Source organism: Elgaria multicarinata, chromosome 2 (assembly GCF_023053635.1).
Source record: "Elgaria multicarinata webbii isolate HBS135686 ecotype San Diego chromosome 2, rElgMul1.1.pri, whole genome shotgun sequence".
NCBI classification, from domain to species: Eukaryota; Metazoa; Chordata; class Lepidosauria; order Squamata; family Anguidae; genus Elgaria; species Elgaria multicarinata.
In genome coordinates this window covers 74,709,576-74,730,778 of record NC_086172.1, presented here as the reverse complement: position 1 = coordinate 74,730,778, position 21,203 = coordinate 74,709,576, and the positions used below count along the sequence as shown (strand labels likewise).

Sequence of the window (21,203 nt, the reverse complement as noted above, 5' to 3'; positions counted from 1 at the left end):
ATGAATTGGGTGTGCATTTCCCCCTACTATATGCATTTTGTATGCTTTTTTGATTGGAGTATAGCTTAACAGTATTGGCTTATGTATTGATTTGCAGAGTGCAAATTAGGTCGGTTAAAATGAGAACTGAACAAATCTCTTGCCCATCTCGAACTATGGTTAGAATATCTCAGATGACACCTGGGCCTACAGATTTCTATTAGAACCAAGCTAGAGCAGAAGAGCTCAAGAATATGTGTGAAAGATAAAATGTCAAAACCATAGGAACTACTATTGGGTGCTTCGCCAAATCAATAGCATTTTTTTACAATGTTTCTATGAGTCACTTCACTGAGGCAGCAATGCATAACATTCAATTTGAAGACTCCAGCACAAGTGTGGTGCCAGAACTAGCATTCATACTCAGTCCCACTGGTAAAACAATGGTTATCAACGGCGCTTGCCAAAGCTTTGCAATAACCTGAGAGATAATGACCTTCTCACCAAGGCCACCAAGTGAGGCCAAGTTTGAATAGAACTCAGAAACCAACCAATTTCTACGAGTTGCAGACATGCTTTTTGCTGAAATACCTGACCAGCTGTGAAATATGAATAGGGTTATATTAATGGCTTACAGACCCTATCCTTAAAAGCACACTCCTTAGCAGAACAAACTAAATTGAGAAGGCTATGAAATTATTATTATTATTATTATTATTTATTTATATAGCATCTGAAAGCATCTGACTGGCTGCCGTCACTAATATATCAATTCTAGCAGAATGGTCAGTAAATGCCTCAACATTAAATATTAAAATCCCAGAAAAAGAGTTTTGTTTATGCAATAAATATGTCTGCACAGTCACTGTTAACAGAATGGACAGAGTGCTCACTGATGAGGACAAGCCACATAAAATGCAAAGATTTGCACTTTATTTTACTCTCAATTCTTTATCCCAAGTAGTTTAGAACAGTGGAACTTACCTGCAAATGTTACTTCTACAGCCTCTGGCTTATTTCTGGAAAAGCAAAAGCAAAAATGCCAACAGTTACAATAAGATGAAGCCCTTGCAAAAGTTTACAGGAGCTGGGGTACACCTAATCACAAAAGGTCAAATGGTAGCTTTTGATCTATATGCTTTCTAGCACATCCACAGAAGCAGATCTACTGGCATCACTGATGTGGGTAAGTATTTCTCTCATCACTGCATCACATTCATGAGTACCTGGTCTGAACATCAGCATGTAAATATGGTTTATCATGTCTACAGTTGGGATCAGGTTGGTATAACATGTAAGCGAAATACCTGGATTTTAGTTTATGCAAAGTATGATCAACCCTGAGGTGGAGGAAAGCTCTTCCATGGATTGACTCTTTCTCTCCATTTGCCCCACAGAAACCACAAACTATAAAAAAATGTCTGGATGCAGCAAATGACAAGTGTAGTTTCTGAACTACATCCTTTGTTTCTGGTATGCACAGGTAAATGGGACACCCAGAATTTTAACCAAGATTCCTTGTTCTTCCTGGATTTTATTAAGTGAAAAATTACAGCTAAATCTCTTAAACTATGTCTGTGTACTGAGTGAACTGTCAACCCCAAAGGCATTTTTTCTTGCACCTTTTTCAGTTTTGAAAATCTCCTCTTAATTCATGCCAGCAATAGAACAATGTCAAGTCTCAGTGTTTTTAACAATTTAAGATACTCTAGAAAGCGCTACGCAGTAAGAGTGAAGAATCAGGAGCACAACAAAAAGCAAAACAAAATAAATAAAAGTAATGCTTCTTATGTCTGAAATTATCTCCAGTTACCTGCAGACCATTCTTTTCATTTCTGCCTACCAAGTCGAGTTTGAGAGACTATAGTCCTTACTACTTTAGGAATTAGCCCCCATTTAACCTTCAATCCTGTATAGGGAGCAATTCCCACATGCTTTCAAATTAATATCTATTCATTGGCTATCAACACAGACCAGAAAATGAATACTATTGTAATCACAAAACATCACCACACAGCTAAGTCTGACTGACAGTTGGGGATTGGGATATTAAAGGCATTTTACTAGCTGCCTTCTGCCCCACCCACCCACTTTATTAGTTCAGTGAGGAAAAAAAGGAACCTCTCTTCCTTGAGTGCTTACAAAGGTTAGGTGAACATAAAATGCATCCATGCAGATAATTAAGGCAGCAAAACTAGTCAACTCCAAGCATTCTAGAACTTTTCTGAAACCAGGAAAGTCAGATTTTGTGATAACTGGGAAAACAGAAGGCAAGTTAGTTTAGCTATATATGCTATACTCTTAAGGTATTTAAGGAGAAACAGAAAAGAGGCAAACAGGAGAACTAATGGAAAACGTGGGTCAATAAGAACAAAGATAAGGCAAGGAGTTGTGGAAAGTACAAAGGCCCTCTTCCCCAACAAACAATGTGAGACCTACTGAAATCTTCTTATTCAATGACATCAACACTCACTGACCACACACTTATAAACTTCTTAGCTGGCAAGCTGTAAGCACCATGCCTCCTCCTTCACAAGGAGAACTCTCTTGTTTGCATTCCTTTTTGCCTACATCTCTCCCTTGTCTCTCCAGGCAGTTTCTCAGGTAATGGATACTGGAGGGAACACACACACCCGAATTTCCTTCCCTGTATGTCCCTCTCTATGATTTTACCAAGGAAGGTCCAAGTAGTCTATTGCAGAAGAAGGGGGAGGAGGGACACTGCCAGCTGGAGGGTCAGATTCAGTCTAGCGGTCAACAGTTACTGACTCCTTAGCTAAGGCAGCTCTTTGCTCCACTATGCAGAATAGCAGTTGATGTGTCCAGTACAAATTGGCTAAACTGACTCACAGAATAATTAACTAACATGTCAGGTCCTTCTCAAATATTCTTCCCACAGCATGCCTCATTTTTAGTGAGGTTTTTATGCTTTCCATTTATTTTGCCAGACTTTGAAATCATAGTCAAAGCCATTTTGGCCATTCTTCTGTATGTGATTTTCTGCTAGGCTATGCGTCTTGAAGTATACAACATACAGAGGGGTCCTCTCGGGTGCATGCTTGCAATAAACAATGTGACACAACTTCTACCTGAAAAAGTTTCAGTGGCCAAACAAATTTGCATATGCTTCTTTCATATGAAAGATTCCACTTTTGCTAGAACCAGGATGTGTTATACACAGCACTTTCTTAGTATCAAGGCAAGGAAAAATCTGAGATTTCATTCTATGCATTCATAATGGCTAAATCCAGAACACCGGATACTGTGCCTAAAAAATAGTTCCATACTTAGGTGGTGCATTGTAGAATAGACACAGCTTTGGGTATCCAAATCTTTGTTTTGGTTACATCTTTAGTGAGCTATGCCCATCTGAGAGCTTCATAAAATTATTAGGTGAATTATTTGTTAACAAAGCAAACTCTGAATACTTTTCTACACTGACAGTTCAACTCATCTTTTGTATTTATCATCTGTTAGCAGTATTAAGGACATAAATTATTATAATCATACTTGTTCTTCCATTCAACAGGGCGAAATATATTTGAAGTCTATCACACCAAGCTGGTAATCCTAGGACAGTTTATTATTTACTTTCCTGTATATTTTTGGCTGCTTCTTTCCCTTAAGGCCACTGGGATAGGCTTGAATGTCCTCAATGTATTATGAAAGGAACAGGTTAAAACTGCTTCGTGCTCACCACCACACTACACAATATAAAGCTGCAAAATATGGAAGGCCAGAAAAAAACTTTATGGACAAAGTGCAGCTCAGACATCTTGATGCTCCTAATGGACAACTGAGTATGCCTGAGGTTTCCGAGATGATCCACAAACGCACACGCAACTGGAAAAGACCTGATAATCCAAGCTGAGAAACCAGGGACTGGTTTAGATATTGTGGTGGCTGTTACACAACCTGCACAGCAGAAAATTCTGGACCACTTATGTGAACAATAAAGCATCACAGCCCTGAGGCAAAGGACTAATACTAGAGATGTAAAATTTCCAGAAATTTTGAAGCCATGGAAGAAAACCGGTTTCCCCCCTTTTTTTTGTCCAGAAAAAACCCCGGAAATTTTCAGAAAAATTGAAATAATGCAGTATTAACACTTTTTACAGATTGAAAGTCACTTTGTTACTTTAGGAACATAAAATGTAATTATGTCCAAGTTGGTTTGACATAAAATTATTACATTTGGTAAATTAAAATTACAATGTATTCAAACAATTATTACCAATTTAATTTACTTTTTTTAAAAAAAATTTGTAACAAATGGAGCTACAAGCTCCTGAACTGTAAGGAACCTCTTTGGTTCTGCCAGTTTATGAGGAGCAGGCAAAAAACAATTTAAAAAACAACAGAAGAAACCACCAACATTAGGAACAAAGAAAATTATTTATGTTTCCGCTAGTCCTCCAGTGTCAAGCACCCATTTCCATAAAAAGAACTGAGAAAAAGGGGGAAACCAAGGTTCAATGAATATGCATAAAATTTAATCAGACTCATTTTCTGAGCTATAGCTATCACTATTAGTTAGTTTCAGTCTCGGCTTCAATGGCAGTGCTGCCCCCTAGAGGCAGAAATGCATCTTGCTCTTGCATTTGAGAGTTGTAGTCTCAGTTTGCAACCTAGGACTTGCTCGTTCTTGGTGCACAGACATTGTAATAATCTGATACTGCAGTTTTTAGAAATCATTTGGAGAAGTAAATATCTGAACACCTTGTCTTAAACATTTTATTCATCATGTTAAAATAAAACATCCCGTAATCCATTTTTTCTTCTTTCCCCCCGAATTCTTCTGTTTTTTTCCCGGGCCTTCACATCTCTACTAATAACATTAGACAATTATATGATGCTGTTCATCAGTAAGTATCATCAGCACCATACACACATAACTGGGTCCATTTGCTACTACTGATGGTTCTCTTCTCAATCTGACTTTAAGTAGCCAAACTACCTAACAGGGCTGCACATATGCTCAAATATGCAAACAAAGCTTTGCTTTCTTCTACACTGATTAATAAAGGTTTCTTTTTATCCTCTTTCTTTATGAGCTTCCTACAGTGCAAGCCACCTGAAACATGAGGACACAGGAAACTTTTCTTTTCAATGCATTCTGCCTTAAGGAGCAAACAAAAAAGTCTCACAAACCAAAAATACCACCCAGCAGTCAGCTCCCTTCCTGTTACTGACTCTAAATGCAAGACAGACCTGTTTTTGACAAGCTCATCTGAACTTCCAAGCTAAAAACGGCAGCAGTTGCAGCCAAAGGCAGCTGTCTGTTTTCCCCATTAACATTAATGGGCACTGAGTCCAGGCCATTCAAATCCTCTCTGAATCTGATTCCAAGGACATCAACCTAATGCTAGAGATGATGAGAACAGGTTTTGGCTGGTCTAATTTCTTCCTGCAGCCCTCTGTCTCCCACCAACCAATGATAGTTGCATATCATTTTTAAATGAAGCTGCTACACTTTTTGGACTGCCAATCAGACTTTGGTCCCCAAAGCCACTGATAAGAAAGACTGGTAGCTAGCATGGACCTAAGCCAGTACATGCTTAAAGCCAATGTCAAATCCCAATCTGATAGCATTTCCTCAATTTTCGTTCAGACACAAAGCAAATGCCTCAGACTAACAGTAAATTAGTACAATGAGAAAAAAAAGATAATTATGTGTCTTGTGTAGAACTTGCTTCTCATCTGCTACATTAGACAGAAGTGGGGGGGGCTGTGCGCGCGCACACACGAGGGCATACAAGGGGAAAGGCAGCCTAATTAGGAGATCACTCTTCACAATTAATGTGGCCTGAATAATAAAGGAAATTGAGGATTCCAGGCCAATCTAATCTCCCATTCCCACAGAACAAACAAAAAGAGTCATTTAAAAGCTTACAGCTTGCAATGCGCATGGGATCAGTTCATGTTCTACAGAGACTACACTGCTTTGGTGAATTGCAGGACAGGATGTACTAATAAATATAGATTATGGTGGAATCTGGTAGTAGAGCTGTGCCAAAAATATAACACCAGAACAGGAAATTACAACATTAAAGACAACTGTCTCATGGGGTCATTCACAGCCACAAATTTCAGTAGTACCTCATTTAAAAATCCCTCACATTGCGCTGAAGAAATGAGAGATAATGGCTCAGGCATATATGGAATTTACATACTGCAATCCTACACATGATTACTTGAAAGCAGTAGAATTTTCTTTAGGCATGCTTGGGTTCAAGAATGATAAACATGCTGGCCCTGACAAAGCTTATGCAGATCCGCATCAAACACACAGCAAGCATGAAATGGTAAATCATCATTGTATAGTGTCAGTCTAGCTGTCCTGAGCACTGTAATTTTTAGTGGAAGGATACAAATTCTCTTACATAATCTATTTATAGTCCATCTCTTCTAATACTGTGCCACTACTTCATCCACTCTAACTTTGTACAGTGGTTCCGGTATCCCTTTTTATTTTTAATACAGCAGTTTTGATATCTTAGATTAAAGGCTTGACAGAAGCAATGTATTAAAGTGAACCAGGCAACCACAGGAGATCCAGTAGTTGCTATATGAAGCCAGATACACAATTTTAACATTTACCAACTGATTTGAAGTTGATACCAACGGCTTCTGTACATGTTCCATTTTTCAACACAGTTTAAACTCATTGTCAAAAAAACCCTGATGTGTCCCCCCCCCCGACAATTGCAGAACCAATCACTTTGCTGACAATGCGCTCTGTTATGGCATTATATAAATAAACAGGAGAATGGACTAGCTACTAATAAGTAGTGAGTTTGAAAAATATGTATCTGGCCAGTTTTGGGAGACTTTTTAGAACTATCTTGTGGACTAACTAATTATGTCTGTCTATAGCCAATATTTATTTATTTATTGCATTTATATACCGCATATAGCTGAAGCTCTCTGGGCGGTAATGATTTCTGATCAGTTTCTGCCTGGTGGATTTGGAAAATTCACTGAACAATTCAAGTGGTTGATGCTTTCAAATATAAAGCTATTTATAGCAAAATCATCTACAATTTGGACCCTAAGGAACACTGATTCTACTAGGCTTACTGAGTAAGCCTAGGCTTACTGAGCCTTACTTATTTGAAGCTGAATATCTGAAAACTGTCTGAGATAGCTTTACAGATTACCATAAAATATTAAAGGCCACAAATCATTACCATGGTTAAATTTCATTCTATATGCCTCTTCCACCATAATCTGGGAAAGGATAACAAACTTACTTTATACAAATGCTAGAAACCAAAGCCAAACAGTTAAAGCAAACTGCAGGGTGTGACTTAGCACAGCATAAGCTGTGTGGGCATAATGCTCGCAGATCAATACACCCACCAACACTGATAGCTGGGAATGCATAGCATTCTGAGCTGTTTGAAAGGTCTGGTTTTACCACTTTCTTTTTAACGAACACTTCACTTGATGTACCAGAACACCCCTAGGAAAAGCCAAGCTAGTATTTTCACTAATATGAAATCAAAAGAAACTAGATCTGAAAGATGATGCTGGAGCTAAACTGTTCGGAGAAATATCTTGCTCTTAGTTCTAAGAGTCCAGCTCAAAGAGTGTAAATAGGTTCAAATCAAGTACACATACATCACAATCTATAGGATCTATATGCAAATAGAAGCACACTTCAGTGAGCTTATCCCTAGCTAAAAGGGTAATCATATATAAATGAATGTTCTGTGCACATTTCTCTAGTCTGCTGCAACAGTGTGTGCATTCCTTTAAAAATATGATTCCATAACAAGCTATTGGGGGAGGAGTCACTCTATTCCTTTCCCCCATCAAATAGCTAATCACAGGTATCTCGGCTTTTTTAAAAATAAAGACTGTGCATGCAACTTCTTTTATCATAGCACTCACATATTCATCTGACCATCCTACCTTGCTTTATCTGATATTCTCTAAGCAGATGTTTTTGCTGCTTCATCAATTAGAAAGAGAAACAGCAATGGCATATGAACCAGTTCAAATAACAATGAATGACAGAGCTACAAAAATAGCATAGAACTCTCAAATGCAAGCCCGGTATCATAACCATTAGATCCCACTACTTCCAACATGTTTAAATCCATCTACTATTAATGCAACAAAACAACCCATTTCTTCTACATTCATGCTTGTCATTCTGAAACTGTAAGAAATATCTTAATATTGCAAGGATCGATAGAAGTCAATAAAATATATCCTGATTTTTAAAAAATACATACAGTGATCTGTTTTCAAAGGAGCAGCACTCTAGATTGCGGGACTATGGGCTGATGAGTATTAATAAATTCAGAGAGCAAAGCTCTTCCTACTCACCCATTTTATATATGATAAGAGCTGACTCAGCTTGAAACAAATAGCTGAACACTCATTTCAGATCTTTGTCTCAACTCTGAGCTTGTCTGGACATGGAGGCCATGAGCTTAAAAAATGCAGAAGCTACAACTTCCTCTCTGTTGTACACCTAAGGTACAGAACTGTATCTTACTACAGTTCTAAAGGGGGCATTTTATTATGTTACCTAATGCATAAGCAGTTCAATAGGTTAGTGCAAGGGTCACTTAACACATCAAAAATTTAATGTATATGTAAGGTGTGAATGCAGCACACATGTTTGCAAATGTGTATGCCACTATGTAAGGGACAATGGATAAACTTAATAAGATAAAATAGATGAGCTGCCCTGAACTTCTTGGAGTAAGAGCAAAATAAAAAACTAAGTGCACTTAGCAGGGAACTGTAATTGTACGCTCAGCAGGGACTTTCAGCAACTTTGTGGCAAACGTAGGCTTGCTTCTGTATAATGCATAAAAGCACCCTGAGATACTACGTCTTCCCCAAAGTGTTGGGATACAAACACTGAAATCTGTATGGTAATTCAATATTTGCCTATAACTATAGCATCAATGCTAAAAATGTGGATGCCTACAAATGTTAAGCAACCTATGATAAGAAACACACCACAGGACATTTTACCATGTGGGATTGATGAACATGTGAATATGCAGCATCACTACCTACACACACAGAACTAGGTGGTGATACCTACTGCCTTCCACATGTCATTACACAATATTATCATGGTGCTTTGTGTTTCAGTGTGCAAACAAGGGCTATGCAACAATGATTGGTAAAGTTATGAGGTTGAATCTGGACAAATCAGCTACATTAGACAAGCGATACATATCCTTTAAAAGTTCTGACAAGAAATCCTCCTCAGTGTAACCTGCTAAAAATACCAGAATGTAGATTATGTCCCAGTTTCCAACAAATGCTGGCACCAGCTATTTCCAGTAAATCCAGGCAGTTGCTATTTTCTAGGATTTTTTTTTTAAAGAATGCTGAAGGAAGTGGACCTTAATCTGATCCTGCAAGACCCTTTTGTTCCTAAGCAAGGGTAAATAACAGGGATGGCAAGTTTAGGGTTCACCAACACTGCACCCAAACACACACTGTAGACAAATATATCAAAATAGTCATGTGGTTCTGCATGCTCAAATAATCACTTATCCAGCCTATTTTGAAAAATTTCTCCAAAAGGAAATTTCATAATCTAAATTAATCCTTTACCCTAAATGTCTCGCTTCACCCTTCTCTCAGAAACCACTAAGAACACTTCCTAACTGCTTTGGAACAATTTCACACATATCTGAGCCACGTACTGTACATATAAACTAAAGAACACACCCTGATTTGAAACAAGGGTGTGCTAGTTAGCAGCCAGTGAAAGGAACACTTCCTGGTGAGTAGCAACAGGAAGGGTAAGAGCAGAGCCCGAGGAAGTGGCAAGTGTGGTGAGATCAGCATAGTGACTTCTATGCAGTGGGCCTGCAGTTACACTGGTGCAAGCATACACTTAAAACGCTACTACCAAAATATGTCCACCTTTAGGAACAAGGATCACACCCCAATCCACCCCAAGAAACTACAGGATGTCCATACATCTACTGGGGAGAGTGGATACAAAACACTCCCAAATTAGGATGATAGTTCAACGTACCATTAATTCCGCGTTTCTTTCTCCGCCTTTGCCCCCACCCTTCTCCAAACCTGCATTTTATAACATCTTGCGAGATGAGGAGATCTGGAGATCTCGAAACCTTGCACATTTTTTGAGTTATTTTGAATAAGGATTTGACATTTTCTTGCAGGCAACACGGATACCTTTGTGGGGGTGGGATTTTAGGAGTCACTTTTAAGTGGCCAGATCTTTCCCGGTGGACAGAGAGGCCTGCGGCTGAGGCTATGAGGAAGCCTTTCACTCACACCTAGCTAAGGGTATCTCTCCAACTTGGTACAAGTCACCATGCAGGCAAGCAATTAAAAAAGAGAGAGGGAGGAGGACGGAGTGTATGGGGGGGGGGAGGTAGGCCCAGAGCCACCACACCTCTGTCGCCAGGCAACCTTGCCCACCTTCTACCCTGTCGGTACGGAGGCAGCCCGTGGGCCCGTTCAGGGCGAGAACCCCGTCCCGCCTGCCGTCCCCCCTCCTCCGCCCCGGCCATTCCCGCTGCCACTCCCACTCCCTCACCCGGCGGCCGCGCCCTCGAACTTCAGCGCGAGCGTCTCCTCAATGATGCGGTTGTTGACCTCCAGCAGGATCATGGCGACGGCTGCAGGCGGGACGAGGTGAGAAAGGGTACGGAAGCCGGGCGGGGAAGGAGGAGGAGCAGGAGGGGGGCAGGGGAGGGGAAAAAAAACCACCTAGCTGAGAAGCGCGCTGCACCGGGGACCCGCCCGACTCCAGCCGCTTCCGCCACAGGGTCCCCACCCACCTTCGCCGAGCCGGCACTGTGCGTCACTTCCTGGCTGGGGAAGGGCGGAGGTGGAGCGCCTCAAGCGCATGCGCGCTTAGTCTTCCAACCGCAGAAAGCTTGGGGAATGGAATCGCTTAGTTTCGCTCTTGCTGCTCTGTCTTTGGCTGGGCTGCGCGCGCATGTCAGTTAGCAGTAGGCCTGTTGCTTGAAGGGTGGGCTCCTATTGGCTCGCGTCTCCTGTGGCGTCGCACGTGCCGCGGGATGATCCTCTCCGCTGAGCATATGCCTGGCCTACGGGCACGTGCGCCTTGTTCTTCTGGCACTCTGCGGCGCGTAGATACGCGGCGCTACTTCTTGCATGTGGATGTGTGCACGGTGAATCATACATGCGTGAACAATGTATCATTTGAATTCTCTATAATTGATTACTTCGCGCTTGGTGGGGGGAGGTTGGAAACGCCCTGTGCTAATCCGAGAGTGTTTTCACTGAAGGTGTGTGAGGTGTAAATTATACAGAAAACAAGACTCCCCCTCTCCTTTTTCATCTGTGAAGCTTTTCGCCAGCAGTTAGGGTAGCCCCCCCCCCCCCATTCCTCCCTTCACAATCACCATACATGTCTGCTCAGAAATAATTTCCATTGAATTCAATGGGGCTTACTCCCATGTTAGTGGATATAGGATTGCCGCCTTAGTATGGGAATTCAGGAAGAGGCACACTATACAATTTTGTCTCCTTTCCTTTCGAGTTTTGCTCCTGCTTTAATCAGTCTTGGATCAGACTTGCGCTTACAAATAAAAAGTCACAAACAAAAATGAAATACCCATAACTAATAGCTCAGAGCAAGTTTTGATAGCAATTGTACAGAGAAAATCCAATTTAAATGTTTAAAATTCTATTTTGGGGATTTTTCAAAGTATCCTTTTTTAAACCACTCTGCTATATTGTCTTTCTGTTTTAACTAACTCCTCTGTCTTGATTGGTCCAACGCTAGCACCATATAAGCAGAGAACAATTCTATCTAGACTGTGTTTTTACACATGTGACTGGAGTCAGAAAAATGGAAAACTCAGCAAGAACAGAAGAAGAGCTCTGCTGGATCAGAGCAAGGGTTCATCTAGTCCAGCACTCTGTTCACACAGTGGAGAAATAGTTATTGACCAAAAACCCACAAGCAGGACATGGGTGCAACAGCACCCTACCACCCATGTTCCCAAGCAACTGGTATACATAGTCATATTACCTCTGATACTGGCAGTAGCATATAGCCATCAGAACTAGTAGCCATTGATAGTCTTCCCCAGAAATTTGTCTAGCTCCCTTTTAAAGCCATCCAAATTGATGACCGTCACTACGTCTTCTAGTAACAAATTCCATAGTTTAACTATGTGCTGTGTGTAGGATTACTTCTTTTTATCTATTCTGAATCTCCCACCAATGAGCCTCATGGGATGATTCTGGGTTATAATATTAAAAGAGAGGGAGAAAAATGTCCCCCTATCCACATTCTCCACACCATGCATAATTTTGTGCACCTCTATTACTTGGTTTTCCCCCCAGCTAAACAATCCCAGATGTAACTTTGCCTGATAAAGGAGATGCTCAGCCTCTTGACCATTTTGTTGCTCTTTTCTGCACTTTTTCGATCTCTACAATATGTTTTTTAGGTGTGACCAAAGCTGTAGACAGTATTCTAAGTGTGGTCGCACTATAGATTTGTATAAAGGCAGTTTTATTCTCAGTTCCTTTCCTAATGATTCCTATGACTTTTTTTTTACAGCAACTGTGAACTGGGTTGACATTTTCGTTGAGCTGTCCACCACAACTCCATGATGTCTTCCTTGGCCTGTTACTGCTAGCTCAGATCCCATCAAGTTATAAAGTTCATCACTTTACACTTGCTTACATTGAACTGCATTTGCCATTTGGATGCCCATTCTCCCATTTTGGAGAGATCTTTTTGGAATGCCTCACAATCCCATTTTGTTTTAACCACCCTATATAATTTGGTGTCGGAAAACATGGCTCACTCCTATTTCCAGATCATTTATGAATAAATTGAAAAACATTGGTCCTAATACAAATCCCTGTGGGATGCTACTATTTAACATCCCTCCACTGGTAGAATTTACCATTTATTCCTACTCTCTGCTTTCTGTTCATTAACCAGTTACTTATTCCATAAGACTGCTAAATTTGCTATGGACCCTTTGGTGAGGGATTTTGCCTTTTGGAAGTCCAGGTAAACAATGTCCACTGGATCACCCCTGTCTACATGTTTACTGACCCTCTCAAACTCTAAAAGATTAGAGAGACAACTTTTCTTTGTGGGAGCCATGTTGATTCTTTTTCATCAGAGCTTGTTCTTCTATATACTTACTAATTTTCTTTCAACCAAATTATCAGGAACAGATGTTAAGCTAACCAGCCTGTAATTTCCAAGAGCCGCCTTTCATCCCTTCTTAAAAATTGGTGTTACATGTGCTATTTTTCAATTGGTGTGACATGGGCTATTTTGGCACAGAAGCTGATTTTAGGGACTTATTTTGATTAGAAGATCAGCAATTTCACATTTGAGTGCTTTAGGAACTCTACAATGGATACCATCTGTGCCTGATAATTCATGTACTTTTATTTTTTTCAATAAGGTTGAGAACTTTATGTTTTGTCACCCTCTGCTTGCCTCAATTCCTCAGACTACCTTCCTGAAAACATCAGTTCTGGCACAGGTATCTGTCCTATATCTTCTTCAGTGAAGACAGCTGAGAAGAATTCATTCAGCTTTGCTGCAAGCCCCTTGTTCTCCCTTAACTCCATTATCATCTAATAGCCCAGCTGCCTCCCTAGCTGATATATTTAATGAATTTATTTTTGTTGGCCTTGATATTGTTAGTGAAATGCTGTTCAAAATACTTTTTGTATTTGTTTTTGTCTATTTGCATCACCTTTGTGCAAGCTTGTGCTCCCTTTTGTTTTCCTTATTTGGGCAAGGCTTCCATTTTCTGAACGAAGCCTTCTTTTTGCTAATAGCTTCCTTGACACTAATTGTTAACCATGCTGGTGACCTCTTGGACATGGTGCTACCTTTCCTAACCGGTGGAATACATTTTAGCTGATCTTCTTTTTTTGTGGTTTTGAGTAATCTCCAAGCATTTTGATAGGAATTAACCTTCTTGACTCCCCCTTTCAACTTCCTTTTCAAAGTTCTCTCATTTTAGAGAAGTTTCCTCTTTTGAAAAGGTGGTGGTTGGGCTGCACAGAGTCATTTTCACATGCTGAAATGAATGCCCATGTTTGATTGGTAGGTAACTTCATTTTTATGAGACTGTAAATGTATTATATCAATGATTTCTATGTTTGATTATTTCAAAGTAGGTAATTCCTGCAAAATTCCGAATATCTGTTTGTGTGGAGGGGAAAATATTATTTTTCTGTGTTCTGATATAAACTTAAGGCACTATGGAACTTAAATAAGAGCGTGCTTTCTGGGTTAAAGCTTATTGCTGATGTGGCCTTTTTACAAGAAACCCTTTTGATGGTTGTAGTTGAACATTTGTTGAGAAAAGATTGGGTTGTTGAGGTTTATGTAACATATTTTGACATGGTTTAAATCTTGAGCCAGAGTTACCACAGACTTTCTTGATTTCAGCAGTGTCATTTAGGTCGGGACAATTCTGTTGCTGTTATTGGAAGTCCGAAATTGTTGCTAGACACCCAGAGATCTACCAGTAGATGTAAATTTACTTTCTGCCCACTCCTGCTCCAAAATAGACATGGGGAACCTCTGGCTCATGGGCCAAGTCTGGCCCACAGGGGTTTCCCAATCTGGCCTGCTTGCCTCTTCCCTGGGCCCTATCACCAATCCCCAGGCAAGGGAAAGCAGCTGATTGAGATAAGAGCTTTCTGTTGCACAATGAGAAAGGGGTTCTTATAAGGATGCTGATTGGAAATGAGCATTTTTTCCTATTTGGGGAGAGGGGCAGTTCACTGCTTTTCTATGATGTGTTTGAATAGGATGAATGGAGTGTGTGTCTGTGTGAATGGGGTGAGTGTGTGTATGAATGGAGTAAATGTGTGTGTGAGAGAGAGGGTCCTGGCAAGCGGGGCAGTCTCCACAAATTGCTGGCCTGCATGCTTGCCCAGTGCCAATGCAGTACTTGGGCTGAAAAAGGTTCCCCATCCTTGTTCATTTGGTTTCTTAACAGATTTTATACAGATTTTACATTGTTGCTCAAACTAAATTTCAATTGGCTGCCATTTTGTAAATTTTAAACTTTGGTTTCCTGGAGGAGAAGGCTATCAATGGCTACTAGCCCTGATGGTTATGAGCTACCTCCAGTATCCAAGGCAGTAAGCCTGTGTGCACCAGTTGCTGGAGAACATGGCTGGGGGTGCTGTTGCACCATGTCCCACTTTGTTGGTCCCTAGTCAACAGCTGGTTGGCCACTGTAGGAACAGAGTACTGGACTAGATGGACCGTCAGTCTGATCCAGCATGGCACTTCTTAAGTTCTTAAAAAATCTTTGGAAGAAAAGTTAGACCTAGTATTTTGGCTGCCACCCTTCGTTTCAGGGCCAATGCTAAAGCGTATCCCTTAAGTATAGACAGATTTGGATTCAGCAGGTAAAAAAGCAAACAAATAGCTTCAAGACTTTGGAACTTTCCCTCACTAATAAGTTCTGGAATGCCATTGCCAAATAACATCATCTTATCCTCCATTAGAAAAGCACAAATGATTCATTTTAATATCTACGTGTAAGAGATGGGCCAGAACTGTTGAAATGCAGGCATGCTTAGCCAGGTGCTGGTTATACCAATGTCAGCACAGCAATGAACCACTGAGAGCTTGTAGTATTGTCACAGTTTTTCAGTCGTAATTTTTAATAACAACATGCTTTACTACTCCATATTTGGGAGACATCCAACAAAGATCTATTTCTCATCTTTTATAAATGAGTGCATGAGGAAGAGTAAATCTGGCTCAGGATGCTATAAAGTGGAGTTACACACAAATACCTCTACCACCACCAAAAATACGCTCCCTAGAACAGATGGAGGCCCTTTTCCATATGTACTAGTAGCTGTGTTTGTCTCACGAGAAGAGGATTGTCCTACCTTTTCTTATTGTTGCATGACTTGAGTTAAATACCTTTTCTTGGCAATCTGACAGTTAAAAACCACACTTATTTACATTGAGGAGGATTGGGTGGAGCAGAATGGAGAGACAGGATGTAAATATTTTTGGCAGAGTCAATAGACCCCTGCGAAGTCAGCAGGGGCCAAACATACCCTCCAAATCCATACCTCTTTCTACGTTACCCCGCCTGAGTCTGAAGATGATTCAATCCATGTTCAGTTAAATTCTATGCATACCTACTCAGAAATAAGTCCTGACTGAGTTCATCAAAACTTACTCCCAGGTAAGTGTGTATAGGATTGCAGCATTAATGAATATACATATTACAGACTTCCAATGGTGTGTGATGGCTAAAGCATATTTAAATCTGTATGCATGACGTAAACATGTTGCAAAGAGTTGTAATTAACCTTGGCTCTCCGATACATGTTCTTTATTGCCACCCTAGTTGATTTAATGGTAACTTGACAGGTAAAGACCACAATTATTTACAATAAGGAGAATTGGGTGGGGCAGGGTGGAGGAGTTAAGAAAGATGTATATGTAAGGCAAACATTACAGTACCCAACACTTAATACGTACCCATTAAAACTGTAATGTTTGCATTTGTTTTTTAAAATTTCTTTTTTCCCCACCCCAGGCTTGCTAGAACAGAGTTCCCAGCATCTAGCGAGCACCAAAATAATCTCAAAGTCTGCTTCTTTCAACTATCTAGGCAGAGTAGAGAAGTAGGGGAAAAGGTGGTGACTCTGTAGTCCAGAGTTCTGTAAGGCTTAAAAAAAGGTCTGCCTCCTAGTGGCCAGAGAAGATCATCCAGAATTTGAACAGTAGTGGAAGCAAAGGCAATGGCAGCATTACCACAACCTGGATATGCACATGATGCTTCCCTCAGTGCTCACACAAACAGCTGAAAATAATGGTGAAAACCGGATGGAATCCAATCTCATGCTAGCAGAGGTCCGCTCACCTGAATGGACATCCTCCCTCTCTCCTCTTGCTTCCCATGCCCCTGGAAGATCTGCTTTCAAGGGTCCCTCAACCTCCTTCAGCAGGTCTTTAGCGTGTGCAAGTGGCTGCAGGGGGTAGTGGGAATGGCTGCACTCCTGGTTCGGCTAACAGAAGCAGGTCCACCAGTAGAACAACTTCATTGGATTTCACCCATTGTTATTTTCGCTATTCTGTGCCAATGCCTCAAAAGGATTTTTTTAAAGTTTTATTTTCAAAATCAGAAATGTTTGACCACTTTCCACAATAACAAGATGACTATTACTGTAATTTCTTGCTATTTCTTTCCCATTTCATCTAATAGTCCAATAAGTGCAACGTTTCTATAGTAATAGTGAGTTGTACTGTAATCCTCAGAACACACTTCCAAGTAAACAGATGTAGGATTGCACTGTTAACTTCTTTTGGCAAGATGTAAATGAGTGTATGAGAATGGGTGTAAACATATTGATGTAGCCTGCTAATCCTTTGTTAAAAGTTTTCTTTTCATGTGTGAAGTTCAACCTCCTAATGAATTTAGCATCTGTTACCGGATCTTTGCTTCCGGGTTATTGTATTGGAATGTGTTCTACAAAGCTGGAGCCAAAAGGCATCAACAGCTTCATTGTATCAAAATCTTGTGGCTAGGTGTTTCTACCTCAACCATGCAAACATTTGACTTCCAGAGCATAGCATTTTTAAAACTACAATTTTAGCTGATTGATTCGGTAATCCGAAGGTGTATGGATTGTTCTCCATGGGTAAATGCAGATAGATTGGTAAGCCCCACTAAGTACATGTGGAAGCATTTAGCTACCATTACTAGCAGCCTTCAGCTTGGTTCTTTTTACTGGAGTGGTCCTGAAATCAGAATTAATGCAATACCTCCACTTGCTTATAGTGAAATAAATGGACACCATGATCTTCACTCGTCAATGTAACTTAACTGCTTTTTAGTTTCTTTTAAGCATTGCAACACATTTTTGTTTGGGTCAGCTTTTTGTAGTCGGGGTAAGCTAGTTGTGATGTTAGCTGTGATATAAATTTATTAGTAATTGACTAGTGTACCTGCATTTGCTGACAATGTTCCCTTGTTCTCCTTGCCTTCCCCATGTTGGAAATCACACTCTGGAATAGACCACTCTGGAATAGAGATAAGCAGAATTAGCAGCGGCTCTCAGCGTAGGAGGCAGCAAAGACACAAATGAGGCTAAGGATTCTTTGCTTGGTTAAAACAAAGCCTTCTACTGGCAGTTGAATAACTTAGTTACAGCAGCATACACATTCATACTCACAGACGATCATAACGTTTTACACAGCAGCAGCATTACAGATGGAGAGAGAAAAATTGAGAAACACAGACATTTCTATAGAGTAAAAACTGTACAGTCAGGGAACCACTAATTGATTAATTGAAAAACATCTCCAGCCAATAATTCAATAATTGTCCAGCTGAGACCTTAACATTTAGAAAATACATTTCTGCTGACTTCTTCATTTTCTTCAGGTCTCCAGGCACTTGAAAAACAGTGGTAAAAGTAAGACTAGATCCAATCCAGGATCCAACACCCCATTCTTTCATCCCTTTTCTTTGCTATTCTGCTACCCTTGCCTCCCCCTTCCTTCACTTCCACACTTTGTTTCCTCCATTGTTGCACAGTAGATGGTGAACTGCATTGTGAACTGTTTCCCACTCCCTTTTAGTTTTGCTATGTTACTCTGCAAAGTAAAACAGTGACAACATGCTAGTTAGTTTCAATGCCTAATTCAAATTGCTGGTATGTACTTTCAAAGTCCTAAGCAGCTGGCAAGTCTGGCTGAGTCGGTGCATGCTGCACTGTGCCATCAATGCCTGTAGGTAGGCCATGAGGGAACCAGCTGGCTGACTCACTGATGGTGAGCACAGTCATTGCTATTGGCGAAAGGGCCGGAGCTGTGACCTCCTGCTCCCGATGGTGCCTATTGACTGAGGCAGCCAGTCCTAGGCACTCTCCCTTCATGCCCAGGATGGCAAGCCACTTCCAGATGATGGCTGCCAAAGCCAGGTCTATCTTCCCTCCTGCCCAAGGCATGCTGGGAGTTGTAGGTGCCAGCCTAGCTCCCTGAATAACATGTTAATCTTAGAACACCATCTGATGCAAAAGACCACACCTGTGTTTACATGGCTTCTTCCATGGGCTGTTTTTGGGGTTTAGTTTTACTCTGCAAAAGGGATGTCTTGGTACCCATCTGACACTGCTTGGCACCTGGGTTAAAAGTTTTGTTTCTTTGATAGCTATGATTTCACTTCCTTGTTACTGTCATTTGGAACTGTGGTGCTGATAAAACTGACAGATACACATAATGCTTGGAGAGTTTTACAGTGCAGTCCTGGGCATATCTACTTTGGAAGTGAAAGCCATTAAGTTCAATAGGGCTTACTTCCAAGTAACTATGCATAGGCTTGTATCCTTAGTTCACAATAAAGAGCGCAACTGAAATATTTGTGTTTTTTTGAACTGGAGGCATGCACAGCATCTCGAATTAGAAAGGGTATGGATAATGAATATAGACTACGTTCAGGTTCATTTTGTAAAGATGAATCTAATTTATGTTTGTGATTGCAATATTCCTTTTAATTTTTATAAATCTGGAGTGCAGAACTTCAGAGTGGCCAGGGGCTGAATCTGGCTTCCTTGGGATCCCATTCTGGCCCTCTGAGGCCCCTGTCAGGCTCGGGCAACCAGCAGCAGTGGTTTCTTTCTTTCTTTTTAATAAAAATCAGCTACGCAAGGAAAAACTATGTGACAAATGTTACACCTAGTACTGTCACTTAGCTCCCTGACTAACATGTTAATCTTTGAACACCATCTGAGGTGTTGGGAGACAACTGGAGAGTGAGCTTTCTTAGTTGTGACTCCCTGCTTATGGATTTCTTTTTCCCAGGCAGGCTGGCCTAGTGACTGCATTAATGGCTTTCCAGTGCCAAGTTAATCCCCCCCCCCCCAAGGCCCTTTAACTTGATGAGATTTTCATGCTGCATCTCCCCCCCCTTCCCAGTTATAACTAAACCACAGCATTCCAAGTCAGTTGCAGGAATTACTAAATAAAGTTTATGATTTTTATGTAAAAGCCGAACTATGCTATACATACCATTGAAACAGAAGAGTGAATGGAGGAATGACTGATAGCTGAGGCTAGAATGGAATGGTGGATGGGGTGAGTGGCAGTTGGAGAAGGTCAAAGACAGTAAGAGGTCAGGAAATTGGGAGCTGAGTTAGGATTGAGAGATAGTGACCTGGCTTGCTAACCCATACTTTATTTAAAATCAGCCACTATACATGACAGTATTATGCCTCCCAGCAAGCTTTTAACAGTTTGCAGGTGCCCGTGTCCTCTGAGACATCCTCTTGTTGCCAATGCTGCTCCTCGATAGAGCGTTGAGGAGTAGCATCTCCAAGGAGGGGAGGTAAGCAGCTGTCAGTGGATGCACCCAGCTCTGGCCAATCCTGCTGGGACTGCCTTAGCCTGCACTTCTCACCCACCAAGTGCTCCATCAGGAGTCTGTAGTGAAGGTCCGCGGCTGGGCCAGGCACTTCCCCCCTTTGTTGGGTCAGTTTCTGGACACGCACAGAGTGCCTCCCCTCCCTCTTAAGTATAACACTGGTGTGATGAAACTCCTAAACCAGATGTAGTGGCTGTCATAAGATTGCCTTGTTAATCTTCCATGCTTGAAATGCTTCCTGGAATCTATCTTCGCCATGCAACAGGCCTTGGCTCTTTTTTCCTCTTTTTTTTTTTAAGGCTTTACAGACGATTGCTAAACTCTGGCATAGGTAGGGAGAGTGGCAGAAGTGTGGAGGGAAAGGCACCGTAGACCGATAGCAAAGGAGGAAGCAAACTCCGGTGCTCAGGACAGAAGTAAATTTATGTTCTATGCGTTTCGGAGGGATTACCTCCTTCTGCAGGAGCTATAAAACAAACAAATTAACCATAAGAGTAGTATCTTGTAGTATCTTAAACAACTTTAAAAATAATTTTAAAATATTTAAAATAATCATGAATTACCACTTCTTATACATTGTTTCCATGTTTTTTCTCCTATCAAATTTCTTAACAGAAGTGAAAACATTCCCTTTTGTTTCACTTTCAACATGAATCATTATGTTTGTGGGTAGTGGGAGAATAATGATTCGTGTTGTTTAAGGCTTTGCAAACCAAAACCTTAAAGGTGGCCCAGTAGTATATAATCAGCCAGTGCAATTCTCTTAGCATAGGTGTAATATGATGGCAATAAGCGACTCCTGTGACCAGCATGGCTATGCACTAACTGCAGCTAACAGGCCAA

At 40.9% G+C, this 21,203-nt stretch overlaps 1 protein-coding gene across 1 annotated transcript in view; it reads right to left on the bottom strand.

The window, feature by feature from the left end:
* Positions 1-10,752, bottom strand: part of ARPC2 (actin related protein 2/3 complex subunit 2) — a 29,635-nt gene extending 18,883 nt beyond the window's left edge. Inside the window, exons 1-2 of the mRNA XM_063116732.1 lie at positions 10,532-10,752; positions 964-998 (exon numbers count right to left, since the gene is read on the bottom strand). Of these exons, the coding sequence (XP_062972802.1) occupies positions 964-998; positions 10,532-10,605 (109 nt within the window). The 5' untranslated portion in view covers positions 10,606-10,752. The remainder of the gene's footprint in view (positions 1-963; positions 999-10,531) is intronic.
* Positions 10,753-21,203: the final 10,451 nt, after the last annotated feature.